Source organism: Protopterus annectens, chromosome 3.part1 (genome assembly GCF_019279795.1).
Source record: "Protopterus annectens isolate FY-2018-M chromosome 3.part1, PAN1.0, whole genome shotgun sequence".
NCBI lineage: Eukaryota > Metazoa > Chordata > Ceratodontiformes > Protopteridae > Protopterus > Protopterus annectens.
This window is the reverse complement of record NC_056732.1, coordinates 520,554,848-520,581,723: the sequence shown is the minus strand read 5'-3', so window position 1 is coordinate 520,581,723 and position 26,876 is coordinate 520,554,848. Positions and strand designations below refer to the sequence as shown.

At 39.9% G+C, this 26,876-nt stretch overlaps 1 protein-coding gene across 2 annotated transcripts in view; it reads right to left on the bottom strand.

Moving 5' to 3' along the window:
* The window catches only part of LOC122798199, a 648,727-nt gene that overhangs the window by 25,930 nt on the left and 595,921 nt on the right, over positions 1-26,876 (bottom strand). Inside the window, exon 10 of one of the 2 annotated variants that reach the window (XM_044066949.1) lies at positions 20,430-20,882. The exons of the other annotated variant lie outside the window; for it this stretch is intronic. Coding sequence (XP_043922884.1) covers positions 20,457-20,882 — 426 coding nt within the window. The 3' untranslated portion in view covers positions 20,430-20,456. The remainder of the gene's footprint in view (positions 1-20,429; positions 20,883-26,876) is intronic. 2 annotated transcript variants of the gene reach the window in all.

Here is a 26,876-nt window from a genome sequence, read left to right as displayed (position 1 = left end):
AAGTGATAAAAATCAGGAAGGTTTTGTTTAAGAGTGTTTTAAAAGGAGGAGAAGCAACCAACATCCTAGGAGAAAGCTGTGGTGGTTGTAATACTAAAGATGGTAAAGACCCATTAGATCCAGCTTCATATAGTCCCATCTCAGTTCTAAACCATGATTATAAAGTGTTTGTCTGTAATATATAAAGTAATAGCAAACGTGATACCAAAACTGATTGTTCTTGATCAGTGTGATTTCATGAAAGGGAAGCAAACAGTTGAGAACATAAACAGAACAATATTGATCCAGAGGGAAGCAGAATTTAAGCAAATACCACTGTTTTTGGTGGCTCTTGATGCAGAGAAAAGATTTGACACAGTAAGCCGGGGTTTTATAAGTAGGGCAGTGGAAGTATCTGCATTCCCTATTAAAATTATAAGGTTGATTAGGAGGTTATATGAGGGATCAGGTGAAAAGTAAAGTGTGGGTTCCTCTCTGATAAGTTCTGTTTGAAAAAAGAAACCAAGCAGGGGTGTCCTCTTTCTTCTTTGTTATAAGCGATATATTTAGAACATTCTAATACAGTTTCAAGTCTTTTTTGGATACAAAATTAATGAAGATAAAACAAAGGCAATAGTAAACTATGTATGCATGCATGAACTGGTTAAGCAAATACTCAATTACAGGGACATGATACAAATGAAGTATGTAGAAGTATGGATTAAAATGATTCTGCTATGGTAGTTAAGAATATTTGGGAAGACACTAAACAAAAGATAAACACTGAGAAATTGGAAACTATTGTATGGATAAGGTACAAGCAGCGAAATTGTTTTTAGTTCCTTTAGTTTTATACACAGGTCAGGCATATTTTTATAAAAAAGAGGAGAAGCTATGGATAGCAATTAAAGAGTTGAAGGATTTTATCTAGGAGGGGAAGAGGGCAAAAGGCAATTGGGGTAAGTTGATCCATCCAACAGAACAAGGTTTTTTGGATTGCCTGATTTCAAGGGCTATTTCAGAGTTATACAGTTACGGCTCCTATACATAGCACAGGGAAAAAGCTATAATTCAAAGTGGAAAGGGATGATGATGATGATGATGAAACAAGGGGGAAAATTTAAGGAAGAGGAAGAGACCGATAACTAGATACTGCGGTGGTGGTGCTGCGGTAGCATTGTCGCCTCACAGACGTTGCCCGTTCGATTCTCAGAGTGTCTTCTGTGTGGCGACATGCGTGAATGGGCGTTCCTTCATTGAAGGTTGTGCGTTAGGCCCGGCAAGCCAGCTCGTAAAACTCTACTGCTAATCATTAGTGGACCGGAGTTCCGCTGTGGCGACCCCTAACCGGGAAAAGCCGAAAGACACAAAACAAACCGATATTTTGAATGCAGTTCCTTAAGGATAACAATAACCATACAGAATAATATGTTCATAAAATAGCAGAAAGTATACTAAGCACTAAGCCAACATGGAAATGGAGAGAGGAGATTCTGCTGATAGGGATGACTGCAATTAGGGGTACACAGAATAGTGAGGGGGGCTGGAATTTAGTGAAGAAAATTGGCAAAGGATCCAAGGTACTCGGAGAAAATAATTAGAGAGGGAAAGGTAATAGAATGGAAATAGGCCAATAATTCATTTGTACTGCAGGCTAGAGATTGATATCAATTTCTGATAGGGAAGACAGAGTATAGGCAAAGAGAAAGAAACGGAGATCCTAAGTGAAAGACCTGCTCTGACAAAGTTTTTAGTAGAATCTGCTGTTAAAAAAGGATAATTAGTAGGGCAAATAAAATACTGCAAGATAAATATAGCAATCAGTCAGAGAAGGCTAGAAAGGATTGGGAACACAGACTGGATAAGCAATTCACAAAGAAACAACTGGAAGATATATGTATTTCTCTCAAGTATGCAACCAATTCTAGAAAAGTTAGGATCTTTACTTGGATGTTTTCACATAGGTATTTTTATACCCCAAGAAGACTCCAAAGAAGTTTTCCTCAGGCAGATTGCAAATGTTGGAGGTGTGATGGGAAAGAAAGAGATAATTGGGAACATATTATTAAGAGTGCGATGAATTGGCAGACGTTAAAAATTCCCTGCAGAATACTCTGTCAGAAATACTAGGTAAGCCAATTGGTGTAACTAAGGACATTATTTCTGTGAGCTGGGATACAGAATTGTAATTGCCTAGGCATAGTAAGGCCCTGCTGAGTTTAATTCTGGTGGCTGCTAAAACAGCTATTACTAGAAAATGGAAATCAAAGCCTAAACAAACTATACTAGAAGTAGTGAATATAGTAACAGAGATAAAAGAACTGGACATGGGATCTTTAGAAAAGGGTAGGTGCAAATTATATAGAAAAATGGGAATTATGAGAACAATATATGCAGAATAATGTTTTGGAGGAAGAATGGGGTTTAAGGGAAGGCAGGAACTGAATGAGCTAAGTAATGTTTGATTGACAATTACTGGACAGAAGACTATATGTGATGCATAATATTTGCTAGAGAAAAGATGTCAATATGGTTTGTTTTCATTAATATAAATGTATGCTTGCCTGTGTAATAAATGATATTCAATAAAGATGTTTCTTGTTTAAAAAAAATAAGCTTTTGCTTCATGCTGCTCTTTCTATCTCTGAATTTCTTTTTAAAGTCAAAGTACTATAACAGTTATCCAGCAAAGCCCTACAGCAATGATGCCTTTGAATATCCTATCAGCTTTTTATATATTTTCTCAATTCTATGTGGACTAAGGAAAGCTTTATGCATAAATTTCCTCCGAAATTATGGTGACATTGTACTTCTGGATGGACTTTCTATATATCAGAAAGGTTTTAGACAACTACTTTGATTAAAAACAAGCCTTAGTAATAATTTAGAATACCTGATTTGTATGATAATATAATTTTGTATAATGGAATAAAACAGAAACCATTACTGTTTCATTTAGTAAAGTGGATTGTAAATATTTCAACAGCTCTGGGAAGGTTTTTGCTTCTTTCTTCTTTTCATTCATATTCTTCTATGTTCACTCACATTATGTGTTTTACACCATATAAACTGTCTAATGCTCGTGTGCACTTATAATAATCTTATATTTATGTAGTCATATATAAAGCAATTCACTGATGAGGCTAAGCTCGGTATGCACGACTGCCCAGCTGACTGTTTATCACTGCACAGACATTTTATAAGATTCTAAATGACATTAAACTCAGTTGTATTATTATTAAGCAGTCCTTGTTCTGCTTGAGGGAAGGTCAAATTGCAGATTTCTTCCTTTTCTCATTAAAAAGTGGTATCTACAGTATAAAAATGATTCAGTACTGTAATTTGTATAGATTTGGTATTGCACTTTCCAGTGTGTGCAGAGATGAACCCCCTGTATTCAAGACATAACAGGAAACATTTAAATTACTCCAAAAATAATGTTTTAGCATACTGCTTGGCAATGCATAATGATACATAGGTCTTTAATAATATAATCCAACCAAAAGAAAATCACAGTATAATATATACAAACATGTCATTCTGTGTTATGACACCTTATCAGCATTCTATAAGTAGAAAATGGATTATGCTGTCAAATACCTCAATGTACAAGATGCCTCTACTCTTATTTAATGCCTATGGTGATGGTACCAAATAGCAGATGCACAGATAATTTAAGCAATAAGACTCTGGTATAGTAACAAGCAATATAAAATGCATTTACAATTTTTCAGTGGTATGATATGTATAGTATCTGTAGGGGAAAATGTTTCAGCACACTGTCTCATCTATGCACAGTGACATGCAACTATATTAATGCACACATACCAGGACTCCAGATTCCACTAGGTATGGACATGTGTTTTAGTGTTACTACACTTAACTGCATATCAAATGTGGAGAGCAACTTATGCTCTGAAACATTTGGCTTGTATCTCTCATGATCCCTTGAAAAAAGGGTTCCCATACAAGTATTCATAGTCCATCAGATTGGGTGCTATTGCCACATTCCCATCTTTCAACTGTTACTATTCATTAATCACAATTCCTCAAGTTATACTATAGCAATATGATTATAGTTTGTGAGACTTATTTGTTCAGCCTTGATGATGGTTTTCTTCACTTCTGTTGGGTGACAGTTGTATTTGCATATTTAAATAAAGAGAGCTATTGGGGGACACTGGGGGTTGTCTCCCTAACAGACTTACTGATGGATTGTTGTACAGAATGGAATACAAGGGATTTTTGTCAACCATTTGTGAATGACCAGTTGACTGTTTGGGCAGTTAGGTCTTAGCATTTCATAGGGGAATCAAAATAAATGGAAACCTGTACGTCTCAATGCATACATTTCCATGTTTACAAGGGACATTCTCACTGGGTTCCCTAACACATATACCTGGTGACTCGTGCATTTTTGATGTTCATCGTGTTTCACTGTTGCAGTCATTACACTTGGGTTATCCTGCTGGCAGGCTACCCTCAGTCAGCCTGAATTCCAAAGTCCTGGTCCGGCGTCAGTTGCTGTCGCCTCTTCCCTGACGTCAGTGTGCCAGGGGTGTACAAGATGCAGCCGACGCTATTTTCTTCAGTCTTTCTTGCTGCGCGGTGCAAAAGCAGTGTGCAAGTGCCGGTCGGCTGACTCCTGAGATTTTCAAAATTGAATTTCAGAACCGAAGTCTTCAATAAAGCTAAGTACCCCGTTGGAGAAACTTTTTCTTGCTCCAGACCGATGTCAGTAAAAGTTAACAATTGTATTTCTTGTGGGAAGCAAATACCTCATAAGGATTTTCACTCTTACTGTATTCCTTGCCTAGGCCCTGACTACAACGTTGCTAGTTGTCGGTTTTGTGCTAGATTCAACCAACGCACTATTAAGCGTCGGTTTGATTTTGCTTTACATTACTTTGGCCGAAGGTTTAACTACATAATGCCGTCGGAACAACCGATGACCGGAATTCATAAAAAACGCAAAGACAAAGAAAGGGCAGGCATCCGAGGTCCAAAACCGATGACTAAGCCTCTTCTAGGCCAGTTGCCGGTTCTCAGTGAGGTGCTTTCGCAGCCCCTGACACCCGCTACCTCAGAGCCACAGGCCACCTCCGACTCCCATGTGGAGACATCTAGGCCTCTGGAAACTCAAGGTATTGGGCCTACGGAAACTATTCCCTCAGATGGGTCTGGAGCTGCTGAGCAGGCATCGGCTTCTTTGGGTGTTTTCAGACCTACACAGCTTACTATCAAGTCCACTTCAGCAGCCAAGGCAAAGTCTAAAACACCATTAAAGACGAAGAAACAAGTACAGCATTTTCCTGGACAGTCATCCATGCCAAAGAAACAGATGCTTAAAATGGCCGAGGACCTAATTACTTTGATCAGGGGTTCCCATCCCCCTCCTGATAAAAGGCCTAGGCAAGACACTGACTATGACTTCTCTGACCAGTGCTGTAATGGAGCATCCAATAATTTTGCTTTAGACCAGGGATATTCTCTTCCTCTTCCTCCCTAGGAGGACTCTGATGCTGAAGAATCTATCCCTTCAGCCTCTCCTCCTGAGGATTACTCTTTTGGGGAAACCCTGCACACCATGAGGGAGCATTTCCATTGGGAGAGCTAGGATTATTCTGAATCCAAGAAAAGGCTCAGAGACTTTATTTTACTGCCTCAGCACAGGCCCCTTGCTATCCCCCCTGTACTAGATATTGTTGATGATGTTTTTTCTGAATCCAGTTTGTCTCCTGATTCTTTACCCCCTGCACCAGTCAAGCCAGATAGGTACTACAGGGTCCCAGACTCTCATAAATTTCTTTATAAAAACCCTGCTGCTGACCCAGAAACAATTTCTCAGGGTCCCAAAGGGGTCAGGGCTTCCACTGCAAAAAACCCTGTTCCCTCTGATAGGGATTCTAGAGCACTGGATAGATGGGGGAAAAAGGTTTACACTTCTGCTACTTTAGCTGTAAGGGCTTTAAACTGCCAGTTTCATATGCTTAAATATCAACAATACCTAATGTCTTTGCCAAAACAGAAAATGCTTACAAGCTCAGAATGTCCTGACAATAAGGAAATGTAGGATTTACTGCATGCAGCTGAACAAGCGGGAAAGCATACTTTGCAATGTGGTTTTGATTCATTAGAGGCTTCTTGCAGAGCCGCAGTTACAGGCTCTGTCATTCGAAGGCATGCTTGGTTAAAAAAAACAAAGTTTACCTGATCATGTTAAAGCAAAATTATTGGATGCTCCATTACAGTATGATACTTTGTTTGGTGTTAAGGCAGAAGAGGTGTTAAAGAAAATGGAGGATAAAGCAAAATCAATGCAGACAGTAAAGGATTTCTTACAGGTTCAGCCACCTAGATTTAGCAGGAACTGGCCTTCTAAATATTGGTCCTTTCCAGTGTCAGACAGGCCACAAAGAGGCAGATACAGATACCCAAGAGGCAGTTCTCAGCTCCAATTCTCATACAGACCTAAACAATGGGATGCTTCAGCCCCCAAAGGCGGAGAAGACAAATCACAACCTTATAGGAAACAGTCTCAATGACTTCCCTCTACAAAAGCCAAGCACTTACCTTTTGACAGCACCTTTAGGGGGAAAACTAGCACTTTTCTCACAAAATTGGCACATGATCACCCAGGACAAATGGGTACTGAATATTGTTTCTCAGGGTTACAGGTTCCACTTTCACACCCTACCAAGGTCAAAAGGTATGCCAGACCTGCCACAAAACCAATGGGCAGAGGCACAAAAACAAATTTCTGCTCTCATGGACATGAGAGCTATTCAAACAGTACCACAGCAAGAACAGGGGCAAGGATTTTACCCAAGACTTTTCTTGGTACCCAGAAAGGGCAAAGCCTGGAGACCAATACTGGACCTGTCATTTCTAAATACTTTCCTGGATGTTCCAAAATGCAAAATGTTGACACTGCAGCAACTTCTACCCATGCTGGGCAAGAAGGCTTGGCTAGTTACTTCGGACCTCAAAGAGGCATACCTGCATGTCCCAATCAGACAATCTTGCAGAAGATATCTCAGATTCATAGCAGTCTTAGTGCATTACCAATTCTCTGCACTGCTCTTTGGCTTATCTACTGCGCCCAGGGTCTTCACAAAATGCCTGGCACCAGTAATTGCATTTTGCAGACAAAAAGGAATTCAAATATATCCCTACTTGGACGACTGCCTTATTCAAGCAGAGAGCAAGGACATTCTACTAAAGCATCTGGCGTTTGTAAAAGAATTACTAATTTGCCTAGGATACACAGTAAACGAAAAGAAATCAAAACTAGTGCCCTCTCAAGAGATAATATTCCTGGGTGCAAGCTTAAATACAACTGCCCAGATGGCTTCTCACGCCAGACAAACAAAGGCAACTGACTCATTACTTTCAAATGATGGCAACAAAGACCCAGCTACCTGCAAGAAAAATTCTGCAGGCTTTGGGCTTCATGGCATCTTGCATCCTGCTAATTCCATATGCAAGACTGCATACAAGGAAGCTACAATGGTACCTAAAAGTGTTTGGACTCAACATTGCCACAGCCTGGAAACAATAATAACTCTTATTCCCTGCCTGCAACAGGAGTTTCGATGGTGGGCACTGGCCTGTCACCACAACAAGGGACAGCCATTCACTTTACCCACTGCCAGGCAGACACTAACAACAGATGCATCGGATTATGCCTGGGGGGCACACATGGCAGGAAAATGTATTCAGGGCACGTGGCCCATGGACCAAATGCATCTTTACATCAATCAAGAAGAGATGCTAGCTGTACAGAATGCCCTGACAGCCTTCAAGGATTTACTACATCCAGGACAACTATTACTAAAGACGGACAATACTACAGTTATGTGGTACATAAACAAGCAAGGGGGCACACATTCCCACCCCCTCTGCAGGCAAGCCATGACTTTGTGGAACACAGCACAGACCCCCCCTCTGCAGGCAAGCCATGACTTTGTGGAACACAGCACAGACCTATCAAGTACATCTGCAGGCACAATTCCTGCCAGGAAAGAAAAATACTCTGGCAGACAAACTAAGCAGAAACCTCATGGACCCACACGAGTGGAAACTAAATCCACAGGTCTTCAGCATGATAACAAGGAAATGGGGATGTCCAGACATAGATCTCTTTGCCTCCCCTCACAACTACCGAGATTCTGCACAAGGACTTATCACTCACAAGCATGGAAAGTGGATGCTCTATCTTTCAGCTGGAAAACTCTAACAGTTTATGCCTTTCCTCCTCTACCTCTCCTTCCCAAGGTGCTCCTAAATGTCAGACAAGAGAAGCCAAAAATGATTTTTATTGCCCCAGACTGGCCACGCCAGCACTGGTACCCAATCCTAAAGAGCTTGTCTCAAGGCCCAGCCAGGATTTTACCTCTAATTCCTCAACTTCTGACTCAACAAAACAATCAGATCCTGCACAGCCAATTCAGAACCTTAAATCTGGCTGCATGGCGGATAATATAGCCACTCAAAACACACCCCTCTCTAAAGCTGTTATGGATGTCATTTTGGAAGCCAGGAGGCCCAGCACCAGGAAATCTTATGCAGAAAAATGGAAGAGATTCTGTGCTTGGAACCAGGCACAAGGACTTGAACCACTTGTTCCAAATATTCCTCAGATTTTACAATACCTAACTGAGATGCTGGACAAAGGCCTATCCTTCTCATCAATTAAGATCCATGCCTCTGCCATTTCAGCTCATTACAATATGGAACCTCCTATTTTCTCTCATCCACTGCTAAGACAGTACCTCAGAGGGGCAAAAAACATAAGACCCCCAAGGAGAGCACCGATACCTACATGGGACCGCAACTTTGTTTTAGAAAAGCTCACACTACCTCCTTTTGAGCCAGCCAATACAGCTGACATAAAATTCTTATCATGGAAAACTGCTCTGTTCTAGCAATAACTTCAGCAAGAAGAGTCTCAGAGTTACAGGCATTAATGGCAGTGGTACCTTTTATCATTTTTCATTCGGACAGGGTTTCTCTAAGGACAAACCCAACATTTATGCCAAAGGTAGTTTCCAGTGTGGCTCTTAACCAAACCATTCATTTGCCAACATTTTATCCAAATCCCCAGAATAAAGGGGAGAGACTTCTGCACTCTTTGGACATACATAGGCAGTTACGCTTCTACTTGGACAAAACAAAAGCTTTCAGAAAAACTGAGCAACTGTTTGTAGCATATGCTGCAGGATCACAAGGAAAGGCCATCTCAAAGCAGACTATTTCAAAATGGATAGGACACTGTATTCGTTTCTGCTACGCACAGCATGGCAAGTCAGTACCTAAGAATATTAGGCCACATTCAATCAGGGCAGCAGCCACTTCAGCAGCCTTTCTCAGAGGAGTACCAACCAAGGAAATTTTGGAGGCTGCAACTTGGAGTTCAGTGCACACTTTTACCAAACATTACCACTTACCTCTTTACTCTAAATCCAGAGCAGGCTTTGCCACTGCAGTTCTGCAGGGCCTCATAACCACTCCTAATCCTATTTAGACCCAGCCACCCTACCTCAGCTTTGGGATTCAACCCAACTGTAATGACTGCAACAGTGAAACACGATGAACATAGTACAGTTGTGTACCTACTATAAATGTAGATGTTAGAGTGTATTCACTGTTGTAGTCCAGGTTACCCACCCTCCATCCCCCCTTCTTTACTGGGACTTATCTATACTTCTCTATCCTATACAACCTATGTGGTGTATTTGTTTGTAGATGAAGGTATTGTTTTTATTTTACCGTATGTTTTTTATAAGCAATATGTATTGCCTACCTTCTTGGGGGCACCTGACATCTGGGGCAAGAAAAACTGAAGAAAATGGCGTCGGCTGCATCTTATATACCCCTGGCGCACTGACTTCAGGGAAGAGGCGACAGCAACCAACGCCGGACCAGGACTTTGGAATTCAGGCCGACTGAGGGTAGCCTGCCAGCAGGATAACCCAAGTGTAATGACTGCAACAGTGAATACACTCGAACATCTACATTTATGGTAGGTACACAACTGTACTTTTTCCATCCTTACTTGGCAGACACGTTATTGTAATAAACAGCTCAGAGGTTTCCAACAAGACAAATGTTTAAAACCTTTGTTACACACGGTTCTACAGACCATAATGCGGACCACAAACTATATGTATAGGTGCTTGGCTTTAAGAGCATATGGCAGATGAACACTACTGCTGTTGGACTATGACCAAAACCAGCCACACCCAAATGAGCTTCACACTGTATGTATGAAGAGTTGTGTCATGAGCACTGACTTCCAAGGAATTCACCTACCATACTCTTAACCCATTCCCTTTTATTGCTGCCTTATCAGCAGCAACTATCATGGCTAAAACTTCTTGTTACACACACACACACACACACACACACACACACACACACACACACACACACACTGCCTTCTCATAGGGGATTATATAACCCTATCAAATACTGGTACCCTTTCTGCATTTATGGTAACAGACTGACATCAGCCAGTCCAATTTGGCACACAAGTTACAATTACTGTAAACTCTTAAAAATAAACCAACCATATTACTAACTTATGGTATCTACAGCAAAGCAGTCTCGCCCTCGCTCTTTGAAAGGCAGATGCCATCAGTTATATTCAGCAGTTTGTACAATTACTTAAATGTTCACTTGTAAGCAGTCAGCCACAAGCTTTTGGGATAGAAGAAAGAAATTAGGTAGGACCGTTTTTAAATTAAATTAAAAAACTCTGCTCATTCACCAGAAATATGAAACAAAACGTTTGGATAGCTACTGTAAGAAAAGACACTAACCGCTAGCTGATTCTACCACTACCACTAACTGAAGATAGCTTTTATGATCATTTAGCAATAGCAAAAGACAAACACTGACTCTAGGAAGAAGGCTGTCTCTCTTATTTGTAGTAAATGTAAAAGTGTTTTTCATTGCTTCCAACCCAAGTTCATCAAACACTCCAAGTGGAAAGCATAGCCAAGCTCAACAGCTGAGCTGATTTTCAAAAGGAGGATTAAATATACTTGAAGAAATGTCGCAGGGATTCTTGGAATGCGTCTGGGAAATATTCTTTAATATCCTCTTTTTGTACAGACCTCCCTTCCTGAATTAAGTAAGTCTTAATACTTTTTGCTGGATTCAAATTTTACATCTCAACACATTCTCTCAAAGCAAATTTGCATACAATACAAGAAAATCCCAAACCCAAAATGTGACAAATTTTATTAGGAAACAGTCTAAGAAGCCATAAGCTCTACTAAAGAATTTTTGGAACGGTTTAGTTTTCCAAATCTCAAATGCATTTTTACTGAAAAAAATCAGATTTCATTCAACATTTTCACATTAAATATCTCTCTTGATCTTTAATGAAAAAAAAAATACAAGTTCCATACACATTCATGAAAGTTTCTGGTACCATCTGTGAATGCAATATTTTAACTAGATGGGTACTACAGAAATCGGTGTTGGACCCTCTCATTTGGCATTTATTTGCAGACATTCAGTTCAATATCTCAGAATTGTATATGAGTAGGTAAACAGATCAACCACTGATACTATACAGCTCCAGAAAGGGTTGAAATGTGCATATACCTGATGTTATGAAAATAGTCTCAAGTTAATGTAAAGAATGCAGCTTAGTAGCATTCAGCCAAAAAGCTGAGCACAACTCATATGTCATAAATGGGGTCTACTTCAAAACATCTAAAACCCATAACATCTAATTTCATAACATTGAGACCAGAACATCTAAAGCCCAAAACATCAAAAACCCATAACATCGAAAATGTGCATCAGAACATCGAACACTACAAATCACACGAAAATAACATCCCCTCCACATATAACGACACCAAACTACCAAACACACTTTTTACTCAGTTTCTGCAGGGGGGGCAAGCCCCCCTGCCCCCCCCATAAATTAAATATACTATCTCCAAGATCGTACTACAGTGGGAAAAAGTTAATTTCCTAACCCCACTGTATCAAGCCCTCCTGCAGAAACGTAGTAAAAAGTGTGTTTGGTAGTTTGGTGTCGTTATATGTGGAGGGGATGTTATTTTCATGTGATTTGTAGTGTTTGATGTTGTGATGCACATTTTAGATGTTATGAAATTCGATGTTTTGGGTTTTAGATGTTTTGGTCTCGATGTTATGAAATTAGATGTTATGGGTTTTAGATGTTTTGAAGGGGACCCCATATATGATACTCCTGTTCAGAGATATATTGTCACAAGAGAACTGGGTACTTATGTAAACAATTCTCTCTCATTCAGTCATCATGTTTCAACCATAGTCAGGAATTCCTTCTGTCTGGTTCAGTTAATTTGCAAGAAATATATTAAAGATCCAAGGAATGATCCTGTCATTATACTCTTCTCTTACCTAATCCATCACCGAGTACAACGCCTACTGCTCAGTTAGTGGTTATACAAACACGCACACTAGGGATCTAACTCTATGCCAACAAAGAAGACTCATTGGACAGAGGTTCCTAACTTGGTGTATTCCCAACCTATGGAACAGATTACCTACCACTACAAGTCAAGCAGTACTACTTTTAGACTACCTTTGTGGCTAGTCTTGGTGATTGGATGACTAGACACAAATTTAAACCAGGACTATAATTCATAGCCCAACTCTGGGAGTGATCACTATTAAGTATTTTAAATGTATCTGCTTACTGGTGTATGGGGCTAGACATCTAATGATTCCCATGACTGCTTGCGTAGAATTTTTTAAACACCTTTATTAAAATTTACATTTTAAACAATAAAATAGTTGCAAAAACATTGAGACAAGAAAACATAGCAACATTTTTCATTATTTTCATGCATTTGATGTACAGACAGTATATATATACTTAACAAATATTCACTCTAACATTACATAAGTTGCTCAATTTATGCGTTCCCCATAAATCTCATTCCTTCTCCTGAACATTATTCTACATGTATTGTTCCCCAAAATTCCATTTAATTATATGTGATTTGCTCCTTCCCTTTTAATAAGATCCTACCTCCAGTTATTTTATTTCCTTTTCAATATTCAGTATTTCAGTTAAAATATGTTTAGCTTTTGGCTTCCATTTTCTAGTAATTGATTTTTTGGCAGCAAATACTATTAAATATTGCAAAGGCTTACTTGTCTAGGAAGTTCAGATCTCATATCATAGCTGAAAAGAATTGTTTTCCTTAGTTGCAACCAACTGCTCCCCCACTATTTCTGACAAAGCACGGTGTAGGGATTTTTTAAAATCTGCTAACTCATTAAATTTCCAAAAAAAAAAAAAAAAGATGTGATGGGAAAGAGAGAGGTAATTGAAAACACTTATAGAATTTGCTATTTACATGAGGAAAAAATCTCTGAAACCTGCTTGAGATATAAAACACCTATGCAAACACATCTAAGTAAAAACGTTAAACTTTCTGTATTTTGTTACATACTTGAGAGCCATACAGATGTCTTCCCATTATCCCTTTGTAAATTGCCTTTCCATTTTCCCTTCCTAATCTTTTATAACCTCCTCTAATTGATACTTACATTTATCATGCAATATTTTTATGCCCTTTTGGAAGGCAGTCTATAACCTGTTGTTCAAAATACTGATCGGCCTCATCGCACTCTATTACCTTTACCTACCTTGGTTACTTTGCTAAGTTTCTTCAGTAAATATTCCAACCTTCTTTTGCCTATTTTTCATAACCCCTACCTGCAGGTATTCCTTTTGGTAAAAATCTCCTTTCTCCATTTCCATGTTGGCTTAGTTCTTAGAATAATTTATGCTTTTTCTTTTTTATGAAGATAATATTATACAAGGTTATATGATTGCTATTCTCCTTAAGGACTTGTATGTAAAATCCTACACTCTGCTTACTTCTGAACCTCACTCCCCCTTTCATCATCACCATTATCCCTTTCCACTTTACTTTATAACATTCTGCTTGTGTTATATATATATATATATATATATATATATATATATATATATATATATATATATGACCCCTAACTCTGGAGCCTTACAGTATCCCTTCAAATCAGGTAATTCTAAACAACCTTCATCTATGGGATAAATCACCTTATCCCAATTAACTCTTACCTCTTCCACTCCAAAATAACTTCCTTCTACTTTTTATTAATTGTAGTTTGCAATTTGTCCTCTGTTTGATAAAAATATGCCTGACCTGTATATAAAACTAAAGAGACTCGACATGTTTACACTGTTTGTATCTTACTATTCATATCCATAATCAAGAGCGTCCAGATTCTCAATTTTTGTATTACTTTTGTCTCTTCCCACATATATTTATCTGCCTGTAATAAAATCCTTTTTAATCAGTGCACATAAATATGGGTATTGCCCAACTAATTTGTGTGTAGATCAATATTTTACCACTGAAGCCTTTGTTTCCTCTTCATTTATTTTATATCTTGAAACTGTCTCAAAAGATTTAACAACACTGAAATGTTATTTTCTGGATTCATCAAGTACAAATGATATCACCTCTGAATAATGCTAACTTTTTTGACTTCCATATCAGTTATATCCTTGAATTTGTGAGCCCCTTACTTGTTTTGCCAGTCATTCTAAATATAAAGCAATTAACAAATGGGAAAGAGGACATCCCCTCCTAGTTCCCCTGTTCAAACACAGCATGTTGTAGATGAACTCTTCTACCTTAATTATTACCTCTGTCCCTTTATATATCTCCTTAATTAACCCTGTTATTCTATAAGGGAAAATGCTATTGCCCTACTCATGTCCAGCTGACTCTGTTGAATGATTTCTCTGTGTCAAGACCCACTAATAGCAGCAGTGTTTTCTAAAATTCTGCTTCATTCTGGACATTGTTCTATTAATGTTGTCTAATGTTTTCTCCTCTCCGCAATATCACATTTTGGCAACATCTTTGCCATTCTCCAAGCTAGAATGGACATAAACACTGTATAATCATCGTTTATAATTGAAATGGGTCAATATGAAGCTGTGTCTGAAGGGATTCTACCTTCTTTGGGTAACAGAGCCACCACACCTTTCTTCCAAGATGGTAGTACCTTCCCCTTTTTAAATATTGTTAAACAAAATTGTCCAGATCTTTATCACTTCCTTCTCTCAACTTCCAAACTGTCACAGGAATATCATCTCCTACAGACTTTCATGTTAATTGATTACATGTCATGTTTTTATCTCATCTCTTATTATCTTTGCCATTAATTGCCTCTAACCTTAGCATTACTAAGTCTTTAATAAATACTTTCATTTACACACATTCTTGGTTTCCACATTCACCTGCTTTATACACATTTCATATAATTTTTGAAATACCTGTAATAACTCTGTATGATATTTGGTTATTTTCAGGTTCCCAAGTTTGGTGACAACCCATTCTACTTTATTGCTTAAGTCATTATATTAATTTTTTGTGCTCTGAAATTGTTATTAAAATACAGATGCTTAACAAAAACCTTTCTAAACTAATGCATATTATCCAAATACTCTTATTTTCCCCTTTGCACGCTGCAGTTGGCCCTCTTCTTGTTCTCTGTGATTCCCCTTATTCTTCAAGACATTGTTTACCTAGTTCCTATGTACTGTTTTCACATTTCTTCTCTCTTTTTAGACCTCAAGCAAGCTTTCTTGAGATACCCCAAGAAGCATACCCTGGATAGAAACTACATCTCAGTAGTTATACTACGTAGTCAATTGTCCTGACAAGACCATGGGCTATGCTGCAGGACTGTAATCTCAAGCTCATTTTGTGCAGTTTGTTTTATCCATGGGCCCTTTGTAACCACTCTAAGTGATTACTGTCTGTAACCACTGTGAAGTTTTTTTCCATACAGATACCACTGAAGCTTTTAGAGAGTACAAACTATTCTCCAAATATTCCTTCTCCAAAGCTGCACATGGCTCCTCTCTGGGCTGAAGTCTTCAATTGAGATACTCTCCTAAATGCATCTACTGCTTTAAACAGACTTAGCTATGTACAGCCCCCAGTTAGTGGTTTGAAGAATCTACCTGCACTATAAATTCTTGGTTGTAATTCTAGCTAATAAAGGGGGCACCTATAGCCTCCTTGAGCTAATGAAATCCCTGTTCAGAAATCAGTGACCAATATCCTTATCTAGTCTGTTAATTTATGCAAGGTCTATAATAGGAGTGGCTATTGGGTTATATTGAGGGTCACATTTTATACAACACCCAACTGTCTCAAAGAATGCCCCTTGCTTTTTGGTACAAGGGATAGGCAGTGCTTGAACAGCTTTTACATTGGAAGGTTCTAGCCAGATTTTGCCACCATCCACCCAAGGACTAAAATAACGTACTTCTGCTATTCCCACCTGTCATTTCTTTAACTCGACTCTTAAGTCTGTCTGCCTTATTCTGCTCATCACCTCTCTTACTTGCCAAACATGTCCTTACTTAGAATGGTTGTAAATTGCAATACCATCTGTATGGGCAACAGCATAGTCTTCATCTCCTTCCAGGAGGCAGTATACCATCATCTACAGAGTTGTTGGAGATCTTTTCATACTACAGGCATTTTGGAAAATGTTTACAACTTAAAACGGCTAGCAAAAGCATACCTCTCTCTTTTCCTAAAGCTGTCAAGGGCACTTGCCATTAACCTTTAACAACTTAAAATGGGTAACAAAAGCATCCCCCTCTATTCCTAAAACTCTCAAGGGCACTTGCCACTAAACTTTATCGTGGTCAGTAGTAGTCAGATATGTAGCCTCAATGAAAAGTTCGATCTCTTCTAGGCATGGTGTACACACCTGACTCTGTGGCAGTGCTGCAATTCCTACAAGCTGCATACAATCTGGTGCTCTCATCCCTTTTTGCCACCAGCAGTACCAGTGAGGCCCAGGGATTGTTGGATTCCTGGATTAACCAAGATCCAGCTTCTACTGCAGCTCCTTCCACGTGGGTCACCTGACTTATTCTGACTCACTGTAATGAGCCTGACTGGATGCTGGGTCCCTGTCAAAATAAGACTCACTGGGATGGTTTAGCACAAGAACCACCCCCTGAATCTTCATGTAACACACTGCAGATTCTGAGTACTGATGTGCATCACAGCATGTCCTCATCATGTCAACATGATAGATTTTGTATTTTTGCCTCCTGGATGACAGCTCTACCACATAATTAGCACTGCTTGCCTTTTCACAGTAGTGAAAGGCCACTCCCTTGCTGTCTGCAGTTTATTCTTTCAAACATGAATAAGCACCACCACCACATTTTGTCCAATTGTAAGCTCTTGTTGTCTAGCTGTTTGGTCATACCATATCATTTGTTGCTGTCTTGCTTATGCTAGGTACAGCAGTGCCAAACCAATAAGCTGCCTAAGCCTGGTCCTAAAATTTAAGACATGCTCAATACAGACTCCTTGTGGTAATTACATTTACCCTGTTACTTACAAATTAATTCAAAGGGTCCCCTCACCCTCTGTCCAGAACATATTTCAAATAGTGAGAAACCTATGGACTCTTGTGGCACTCCTCTGTATGAATACAGGAGATAAGCTATTTGTCCCACTCTCACTTATGCTGTGAATGCTGTCAGTATGGTCTTAAGACCAGAGTTGAACCTCTCTACTATATTATTTGTTTTAGATGGTAGGAGTAATCTTTAACTGCTCCATCCCACAATGCTTCCAAAAACAGGTCTGACAAGAAATTAACACCACTGTCAATGTTTCCTAGGGAAAGCTCTAGCTACTGAACATTTCTAACACAGCAGTTGCCACCTTTTCTACATCAATAGTGGACACAGCCACCACGTTTGGCTGTCTAGTAGCATTGTGTTGCTAGGAGTACTAGCAAGTCCCACAGTGTCTATGTCTACCCTTTAAAATAGATGTTCAGTGTTAGACAAAGGCAACAAAACAGCCTTGGCTTTGACTCTCTCCTTGGAAACCTTCTGGCACTACTCAAATATCTTGCATTACCCTATCACATATTTACCCATACCTGATCAATAGAAAATGTATATAAGCCACATTCTGTGCCCAAGTGACCTAAAAAAGGAATTTCATGGGCTACAGTCAGAAGTGTCTGACAGTAGACACTTGGGACTACCAGCTGTTGCACTTCTCCCTCTAGACCGTGTCAGTAGTCCACTCACTATACAATAAACCACTTTCACAGTATACACACGCCTCCTTCCCTAGGGCTCTGGTGCCTTGTAAGGTGGGATCAAAAAGCTGTGCCTGCTAACTTTTTGTGACCTTCCCCAACTTCACTTGCAAAGGCAGTCCAGTATCGTTTGACTGTTATTGTTCAGATTTAAGTTTACCGGTATGTAATTCTTCCCTAAATTAGCCCCTTCCAAAGAAGATCTGGTGCCTTTTAGCTCAGATTCAGGTTTGCTGTTACTATTTAAGCCTTTCTCTGAACTAGAGAAATTACCAGCCAATGCTGCACATGTGGGCACCGATGGGTTTCTCCCTTTGCTGCTTTTCCCATGCTATTCTCTGCATGACTGGTGACATGTTACAGCATCTACATAAGATACTGCAACATCAGAATAATTCCCTATTAACACACCTACAAGAATTTTGTCAGCACTGCCACCTGCTTGTTTCCCCACTCCCCTTTCCCAGTCTGGATGAACTCTGCCTAGTGGTACTTGAAAAGGAGTTCCTCCCAAAGGCCTACTTGTGGAGGGCTGCCCAAGCTTAACAACAATTGTGTCTGATGTTTTATCCCTCTTAGCAATGGTTTCTTTCCACTTCACCAGGTTTTGGAACGTACATTGTCTTAAGATAATTCACCATTATGGAGGTGACACCTGTGCTAGTTCCATCCTTTAGCTTTTGCTCCTTATCCTGTCACTGTGGGTATTTTGTCTGATATACCATACTTAGTTAGACTGAGAACTTCTGACCCCAAGGGTATGGCATGTATGGGAAATGGTAGTTTCCTCCTTTGCCAGTGTAACCTGCTCTGATAGTTTAGACTGCCCTCCTAAGATCTCCTTATACCCACACACAGTGCTAGGTAAACCTGTATTGTACACTTGTCCCTGCTGGTTAGCCAGTGGTCATTCTTTCAGCCCATTTTCTTAGCAGTATTATACTTCCAGCTACTGCGGTGGTGGTGCTGCGGTAGCGTTGTCGCCTCATAGCAAGACGTCCCATTCGATTCTCAGCTAGAGCGTCTTTTGTGTGGAGGTATACGTGAATGGGGCATGCCTTCGTTGAAGGTTGTGCGTCAGGGCTGGTAACCCGGTACGTAAAAAGCCACTACCAATCATTAGCGGACCGGAGTTCCGCTGTGGCGACCCCTAACCGGGAAAAGCCGAAAGAAACAAACAAACAAATTATTCTTCTAGCTTGTCAACCAGATTCTCATACCCTCAGGCAAAGTACTGGGTGCTTGCTTCCTTATCATAAAGTTATCCAACATTTCAAAAGTACTATTCTTGCATCCCACTAACTTATTAAAGCAAGTGCTGAACTCTGCAATGAAATTATGGACCCTGTCCTCTGCTATTCTCCTTTGTTATGTATTTTTTAGTATAAACTTCAGGACTGAGAAAGAAGACATGTGAAAAGAAAAAATATTAAGGGTTTATATAACACTTCTTTGACAGAAGAAGCCATCTTCAATATGGATCATGACATCATAGGCCTGTCATTGCATTTCCTCATGCCAAAGTGGAAGATTGGAACTTATGCATAATAAGGGAAAGTTTAGATAAGGGGTCTGTAGCTTTCTAGTAAACACAAAAAACAAGAGTTGTTTAGTTTCAATAGGTCAGCTGCAATACCCTGATAGTTAAAATGTTTGCTCAGAAACTTTTACAGTATAACAATGTCTGCAGCTCCTTTGTTCAGGGAGACAATTGCTTAGTCTCCTATGCAAGTGTGCTCTTGTGCTCTATTACAATAAAGGAGACTTACGTACTCTGTTGAACTGTGTTGAATGAATTTTATTTTGTACCTCAACAGGAGTTATTTTAAAGTGATCAAGCAAACAATTTTTACCTTTGATACAATCCAGTCAGTGTCACTTAAATGATTAACTGTATGCACTGACCTATCCAAGATGAGATTAAAACTCTTTCCCCTTCCCCTAGTTTGTTGCTGAGTATACATATGTTTACATGTTTGATTATACATACGTTTTTACGTTTCAATACAACTATCACTCAGGAAACAATGAATCCAGCATCCACAGCCTGGTTTTCACCCTTGCTATTTATGTGCATTTAGCCAAGTTGTAGTTGCTTTCTTACAGTTGCTCTTTCTCCCTTTCCTAGACTACAAGAAATTTAATTTACTGCTGTTAATGTGGAAAGCAAGAACTAAAGCCAGACCTAACATTAAGTACATTTTTGTATGCAGGAGAGGGACACCTTAAACTGAATGAAACTGAAGTATGAATATGTATCAATTATGGGAAGAGCACGTTACCTGGATACAGTGCCCACTGCTGTTCACTTAAGCCAACAAGGTGTAGGAAGTCAATAAATACTTTACTTTGTCCTTTTTTTTTTCATTTTTAGGAACTGCAGTCTTCTCTCCATGCATTTTATATTTGGCTTCACTAGAAGGTATAGTTTTACTGGAATTCTGGATAAACATTCTGGATGGATGTGAGGAGGAAGGAATGTTCTCTTCTGGCTTTCTTGAACTAGAGTTCCATAATTCCTGAGATGATCTAGATGGTGCACTAACTGTATTCTTCAACAGTCTGTTAGTCTGGCCGAACTTATTGGTACTATTAACCCTTTTCTTCTGAGTGGCAGGCTGACTACAGGAGCCTTGCTGGATAGCAGTACTACAGCTGGTTAATGTGGCAGATGAGTTCAGGGAGTGGTGGTTCTGACGTAAATGTGAATGCTGCATCATGAGGGATTTTTTAGTCTGCAAAATGTGTAAACACAATTATCACTATGCATTGTTAACCAATACATGTAACGTGCAACACTTTTAGTGAATGAAATGGTATGAAACAGTTCATTTAAACTGGCATTTCAACTGTAATGAAGCACGAGGGTGTTTTATTTTCAAAAACAATACACACATCTAAAGTAAACAAGAACACAAGTTACTATTCCTAAAAGAAAAAAATTATCAGTGAATTCCTGAAGGACAGGGATTTATTTCATCAAGCTGGTAAATAAATATTCGTGCATTTTTATCATGATATTTGAAAGTGATAAACAGCCTCACATTCTTCTGTTTTTCACCTTAAGTTATAAATGCTAGAAACAAAATTCCCACTTCATATATATATATATATATATATATATATATATATATATATATATATATATATATGCCCAGAAACTTTTTTTCACAGGAAAGTCTCAGCATAAAATGCCAGTGAGTTAATCAATCCCCGGGATTCAAGAAGCTCGGCGCACGGATGGTTTTAGCCTTGTGCAGAGTGTCCTCAATACAGAAGGAGCAGCATTGCCATATGAATATGTGTGAGGGCATGCCGCCGCACCCACGACGTGCACAGGAAAAGTGTGCGAGTGCAGGGGGTGTGTACAAGTGCTCTACAGAGGCATAAACATGCCCCGACAGCTGCACAACCTAGTATGCTTACTATTAGAGGCTGTTTGTAATAGTAAGCTAGTAAGTCAGTGTCTGTGGATACCGAAATGTATGCTAAGCATACAAGAGTGCCCACGAACAGTGAAATAAAAATGTAGTAGTAAACACACAAACACATAGTGCAATATTGAGCCCCGTCCCTAGAACTTTCACAATTAGAATCCCCGTGTCCCTATTTTACATCTGTATTGTTGCAATACTGAAAGTGTTAGCAAAGCACAGCGTGTTTACGCGTCGCTGCTCTCTGCTGATCGTAGCTTACACATCAACATCATTCAAATAGAGAAAAACATGCAGAATCAACGTCAACATCAATAGTGTAACAAACTGGCATTCACGGTTCGAGTCCAACTATAGCACATATCACTTTCCTTGTGGAATGAATGTTGTTTTGCTGTAAGACTGACATAATAACATGTAAACGTGAACTTGAGTATCGCATTAGATGTTTAACCAAATCCATTACTGTCATAATGAATAAGGCACTAGTAAGCAGGTGTAAGCACAAATAAGCAGCAGTAAACATATAAAAGTACCATTAAGCAAGTGTGAGTGCGCTTGCACGGGTGTAAGCAGTGCCCAGCATAGGAAATGTATATAAGTATCTACACATAAATAATATATATATATATATCTATGAAGAATGAATGTCGTAACAAGAAAGCATACAAAAGGAATGAGAATGGAATCAACAGCAACTCAAGTGTTATATAGTGCTGTCAGCGCATGTCATATCAAGCTGGGCAGAAGTGAGCAAAGCACTGTTACTCACACCACAGGCAGGATATTACCAGTGGGAGTAACATTGTTGACCTGCTAAGTCTACTTTTCAAACAAACAGAGGGTAGTTCCTGGTGGGACTACCCAAAAATTGATAGGATGATTGGACCTCCGACCATTACACAAGCAAGGGCAGGTATGTTCAAGGACCAAATGGTGGGAGAGCCTGATAATACATGTGTTGGGACAACATACGTGTAGGGCCCCTAACGCTCGGGAGAGAGCAATGTGTGGAGGTGTGTAATGGCTGCGATAGCAACTGGACAATGGATGGTATGCGTGTATGTAGAAGTCGTGTGGGACGGAGGAACTATGGATATGAAATTATGGATCCAGGCGTTTCAGGCTTGGATGATCTGGTGCTAATTGGACCGCCCTGTGGAAGTCAGCGAGGTCATTATAAATATATATGCATACACACACACATACATCTATATGTAGAAGTACATTCCCTGTAACACATTCATTCCATTTGCAGACATAAATAACATGAATGTGCCCTTACAAACCTCAACAGTAGACAGAATAATAGGTTGTGTATAAGAGGGAAAGGACGAAACTGCTACAACGCAGAAGTGTGTACAATGTCCGAAGTCAGTTTTGTGCTATAAATATCAAATGTGAGGACTGTCTCACACATGGAAGCATTCCAGTGATCTGCCTGCTATGGCAACGCCAATTATTACACCAGTCTATAGTGCGTTTGCGCAGGGTTTGCATTGCTTTACAGACACACACACACACACATATATATATATATATATATATATATATGTGTGTGTGTGTGTGTGTATAACTATATGTATAAATATACAGTTATATATTTATATATATATATATGGTTGCAGACATATACATTTACGTGTATATATATATATATATATATATATATATATATATATATATATATATATATATATATATACACATACATATACACGTGTGTGTGTGTGTGTGTGTGTGCGTAGATATATACAGATATACAGCTAAGAGAGGAAAAAGCACACATGAATGACATATGTTCACAGGCTATGCCAATGGAAGTGAGGGTCCCAAGCAAGAAACATGAAACACAGCATCACCGCCCCCCAGCTAGACCAGTGAAACATAAAGACACACAATCAAAGTAAACACACCACTGCTTCCCAGACCACAGGCAAGATACCAGGTCTAATCTTGAAACAAAGACATCAATGTCCCTTGTGGGCACCCCAAAAATTACTGATCACTGGAGTCAATTCCTGTCATGAGTCATTGAACCAGGCCGTAGACTTACATGGACAAGTAGGTTGTGCAAACCTGATAATCCATGGGTCGACACAACGTACATGTGTCCTGACACGCGGAGAGTGGGCAGTGTGTAGTGGTGTGTTTATACCCCACCTGCACCCACAGTAAGGATGAGTGCTGTAGAGAAGGGGCAGGTGGGGGAACTATGGGTATGCAATTATGGGCCTAGGCGTGCAGGTGTTGGCTGGCGCAGTCATATTAGGACCACCTCGGGGATGTAACTAATATTCCGAAATGGGTATAGCTGAGGCCCATACCTCTCAACCCCTAAGAGCGACTCCGCTGGACAGGACATAAACCGTTGGGGGAACAAATAGGGACCATACCTCTCAACTGTCCCTGATTTCGAGGGATGTCCCTGAGTTTGACTCAAATTCTAACTCTGTCCCTCTTAATCCCTCCTAAAACCACTGACTTTTGGAGGAAAGATGGTGAATTACACATAATGAATAATGACAACAATTAACAGTTATAAACTTCATTTACCTCAGAAAATGTGTATTAATTCATATGCTCTGAGTCTGTCAATGTGTCAAGTTAATAGCACTAATATTTTGTTTCCCTGATTGTCCATGACGTTGTCATGACATGTCCCTGATTTAGGTGATATGTCTCCAACCGTTTGAGAGGTCTGATAGGGACAGAAAGCATATATTCCACTTACAACCTTAGAAAGATGATAGAATAATAGGTATGCATTAGCATGGCTCAGCTGAAGGATGTAGGTTTCAAAACCCAAGTACTTGCCTGTATTTAATGGTGTCAGTTCCCATGTATTAGCCAGACAGGTGCAGATTGTAAGAGAAACACACCAATAGTATGAATCAAACTCTGAACAGGCCTTGGATTCCATACAGTCGAACGGCATGCTTACGCTTAATGGGCAGCCATTCCCGATACTGTAGGCATGTAATCCAATGTAATAGGCATCACAAGGTAATATCGTAGTCCTCACTCCCACCCAGGGGTGTGAGTGTCAGAGGCAAACACCAAATGCAGTGCACTGACAAGTGTGGGAGCAAGCGGGTGTAGGCTTGTTTGGCCGCCGGTATGCGAGTATCACACTGGTGAAGCAATGCAGAGGCAAACTGAGTGTAAGAAACTGTAACCATAGGTTAACATTGCTTATATCCGCACAAACCCGCGCACACCCGCTCACATCTCCTTTAAAGTGCCTTAATCACTCTGTACCCAACAGCTCATGTTCTGTCCAGCAACAAAATAAACAGCCTCTGCAAGGCTAGAATGCAGAACCCTGTACATCAGTCATAGTAGTAAACCATTATGCCATGATAGCAATACATATAAAGGAGGTATAAGCAAACTAATCCTCACAACAGGGAAACAAATCAAATATGCGAACTGAATCTATGTACAGTGTAATGTTCTATAACCTGCCACAGACCATACATATGTGAATTGGTGTACTGCAAGAAACAGAGTTGAGGTGTCACTGTAATAAGGTTCAGAGGTCCCCAGGACCCCATACAGTGCAGGTACACATGAATGACGGATACAAGACAGATATATAACCTGTAATGAGTAAGACATCATTGACAAAAGTCAAATATAATACTAGATAACCAATAAGCAATGCTAACTGCCACACAGCCCAACTAAGTAATTGTAAGCAATGTGTAGGGAGGCCAATACAATATGACCACAGGTACACCTCCTTAAGAAGTGCCAACCTGAAGTAAGCATTTGTGCCCATAGCTTAGCCTTTCCGAAACCGGCCAATTACAGAAAAGTGCGACAATCTGGCCCTACTTAAACCGAAGAGGCGGGAATACGGCTCATAACTCATAACATAGCATCTCTCTGCAGGCAGAATGGCTGGAGTGGGAGAAGGCACTTGCTTTAGAGCACAGTGCTGGGGCATCCGGTAGTCCAAATTCATGGTATGGCTCCTGGTAAAGCACCATGACAGGAGACTACTGCAGGGCCAGTACCAGGGCTCGCAGAACAAAACGGAGGCCCGGGACAGTCTCGCCCGTGACCTCACTAGTGCCACAGGTATTCCCCGGACTGGTGAGCAGGTAAGGCATCACCATGCAGACCTGAACCGGCAGAGGGGGGATGTCCTGGAACAGTGGATCCAGGAAGCAAGACAGATGCAGAATGCCCCAGACCTGAGTAAGTACTCCTTCCACTATGTAGTTAATTGCCTAGCTTGTGTATATTATGGCTAAGTATGGCTAAATATCACTGTACTTCTCTGACAGCTGCAGACGAGCGTGCTGCGAACCAGCAAGCCTATGATGCTAGGCTGCAAAGGATACGTCACAAGGCAGGTTAATAAATAGCCTGCATGTACTGCCATAAGAAATAAATGTAAGAGCTTCAGAAAGTGTTGTACCAGTATACAGAATAGTGTAATATGCTGCGAATAAAGGTGTAACCCCTGCATTGCTTCCGTTTACTCTGCAGTCATATGTTGTTATACTGTTGCAGTTATTAAATAGTACTGTTGTAGTAAGCAGTGTTACCCACAATGTGGTATGTTGATAACTTGTATGAAGTGCTGTATAACAATGCCGTAAGTGCAAACAGGTCAGTCATGTTAGACAAAATACATTGCAAAGCCTCACAATAACTGCCTGATAGCAGGGTGTACCGTGATTTTAACTGTAATGCTTTTGTCACACAGCAGGGCTTTGGATCCCAGGAGCACTAGTAAGTTGTATGCATAATCATTTCACACAACTGCACACAGTCTGTTAGAATGTTCAGAGAGAAAGCTGTATGCATATTTACACTTTAACAACTGCGCAGATTGTGCTAGAATGCTTAAACAGAGAGTGGTATGCATATTCCTACCCCTCAACTGTTCCAATCTGCCCAGTATGTCCGGATAAATGGCCCACGTCACCTGCCTTTTGCCCTGTACCCCTGCCAAATTAGTGTGAAGATCCAAGAAATGTAGGCAGCTGTTAATGACATATAACTGATAGTCAGACTTGTACATAGTCAGAGAATGCACATGCAAACATACCTGTCATCCCAGCATCTCACACAAAGTGTATGAGAGCAGTCTCAAAACAAGTTGCATTAACACCTGCATCTTGTCAAGCCTGTACATACTAATCTACAAACATACCATTGTACTATATAATGCCATTGGGTAGTGTATAAATACATGTAAAGAACAGACCACTGCAAGTGACTACGAATGTTGTGAAAACAACAAGGATTTATTAGTTGTTAATTGAACTCTCTCTCATC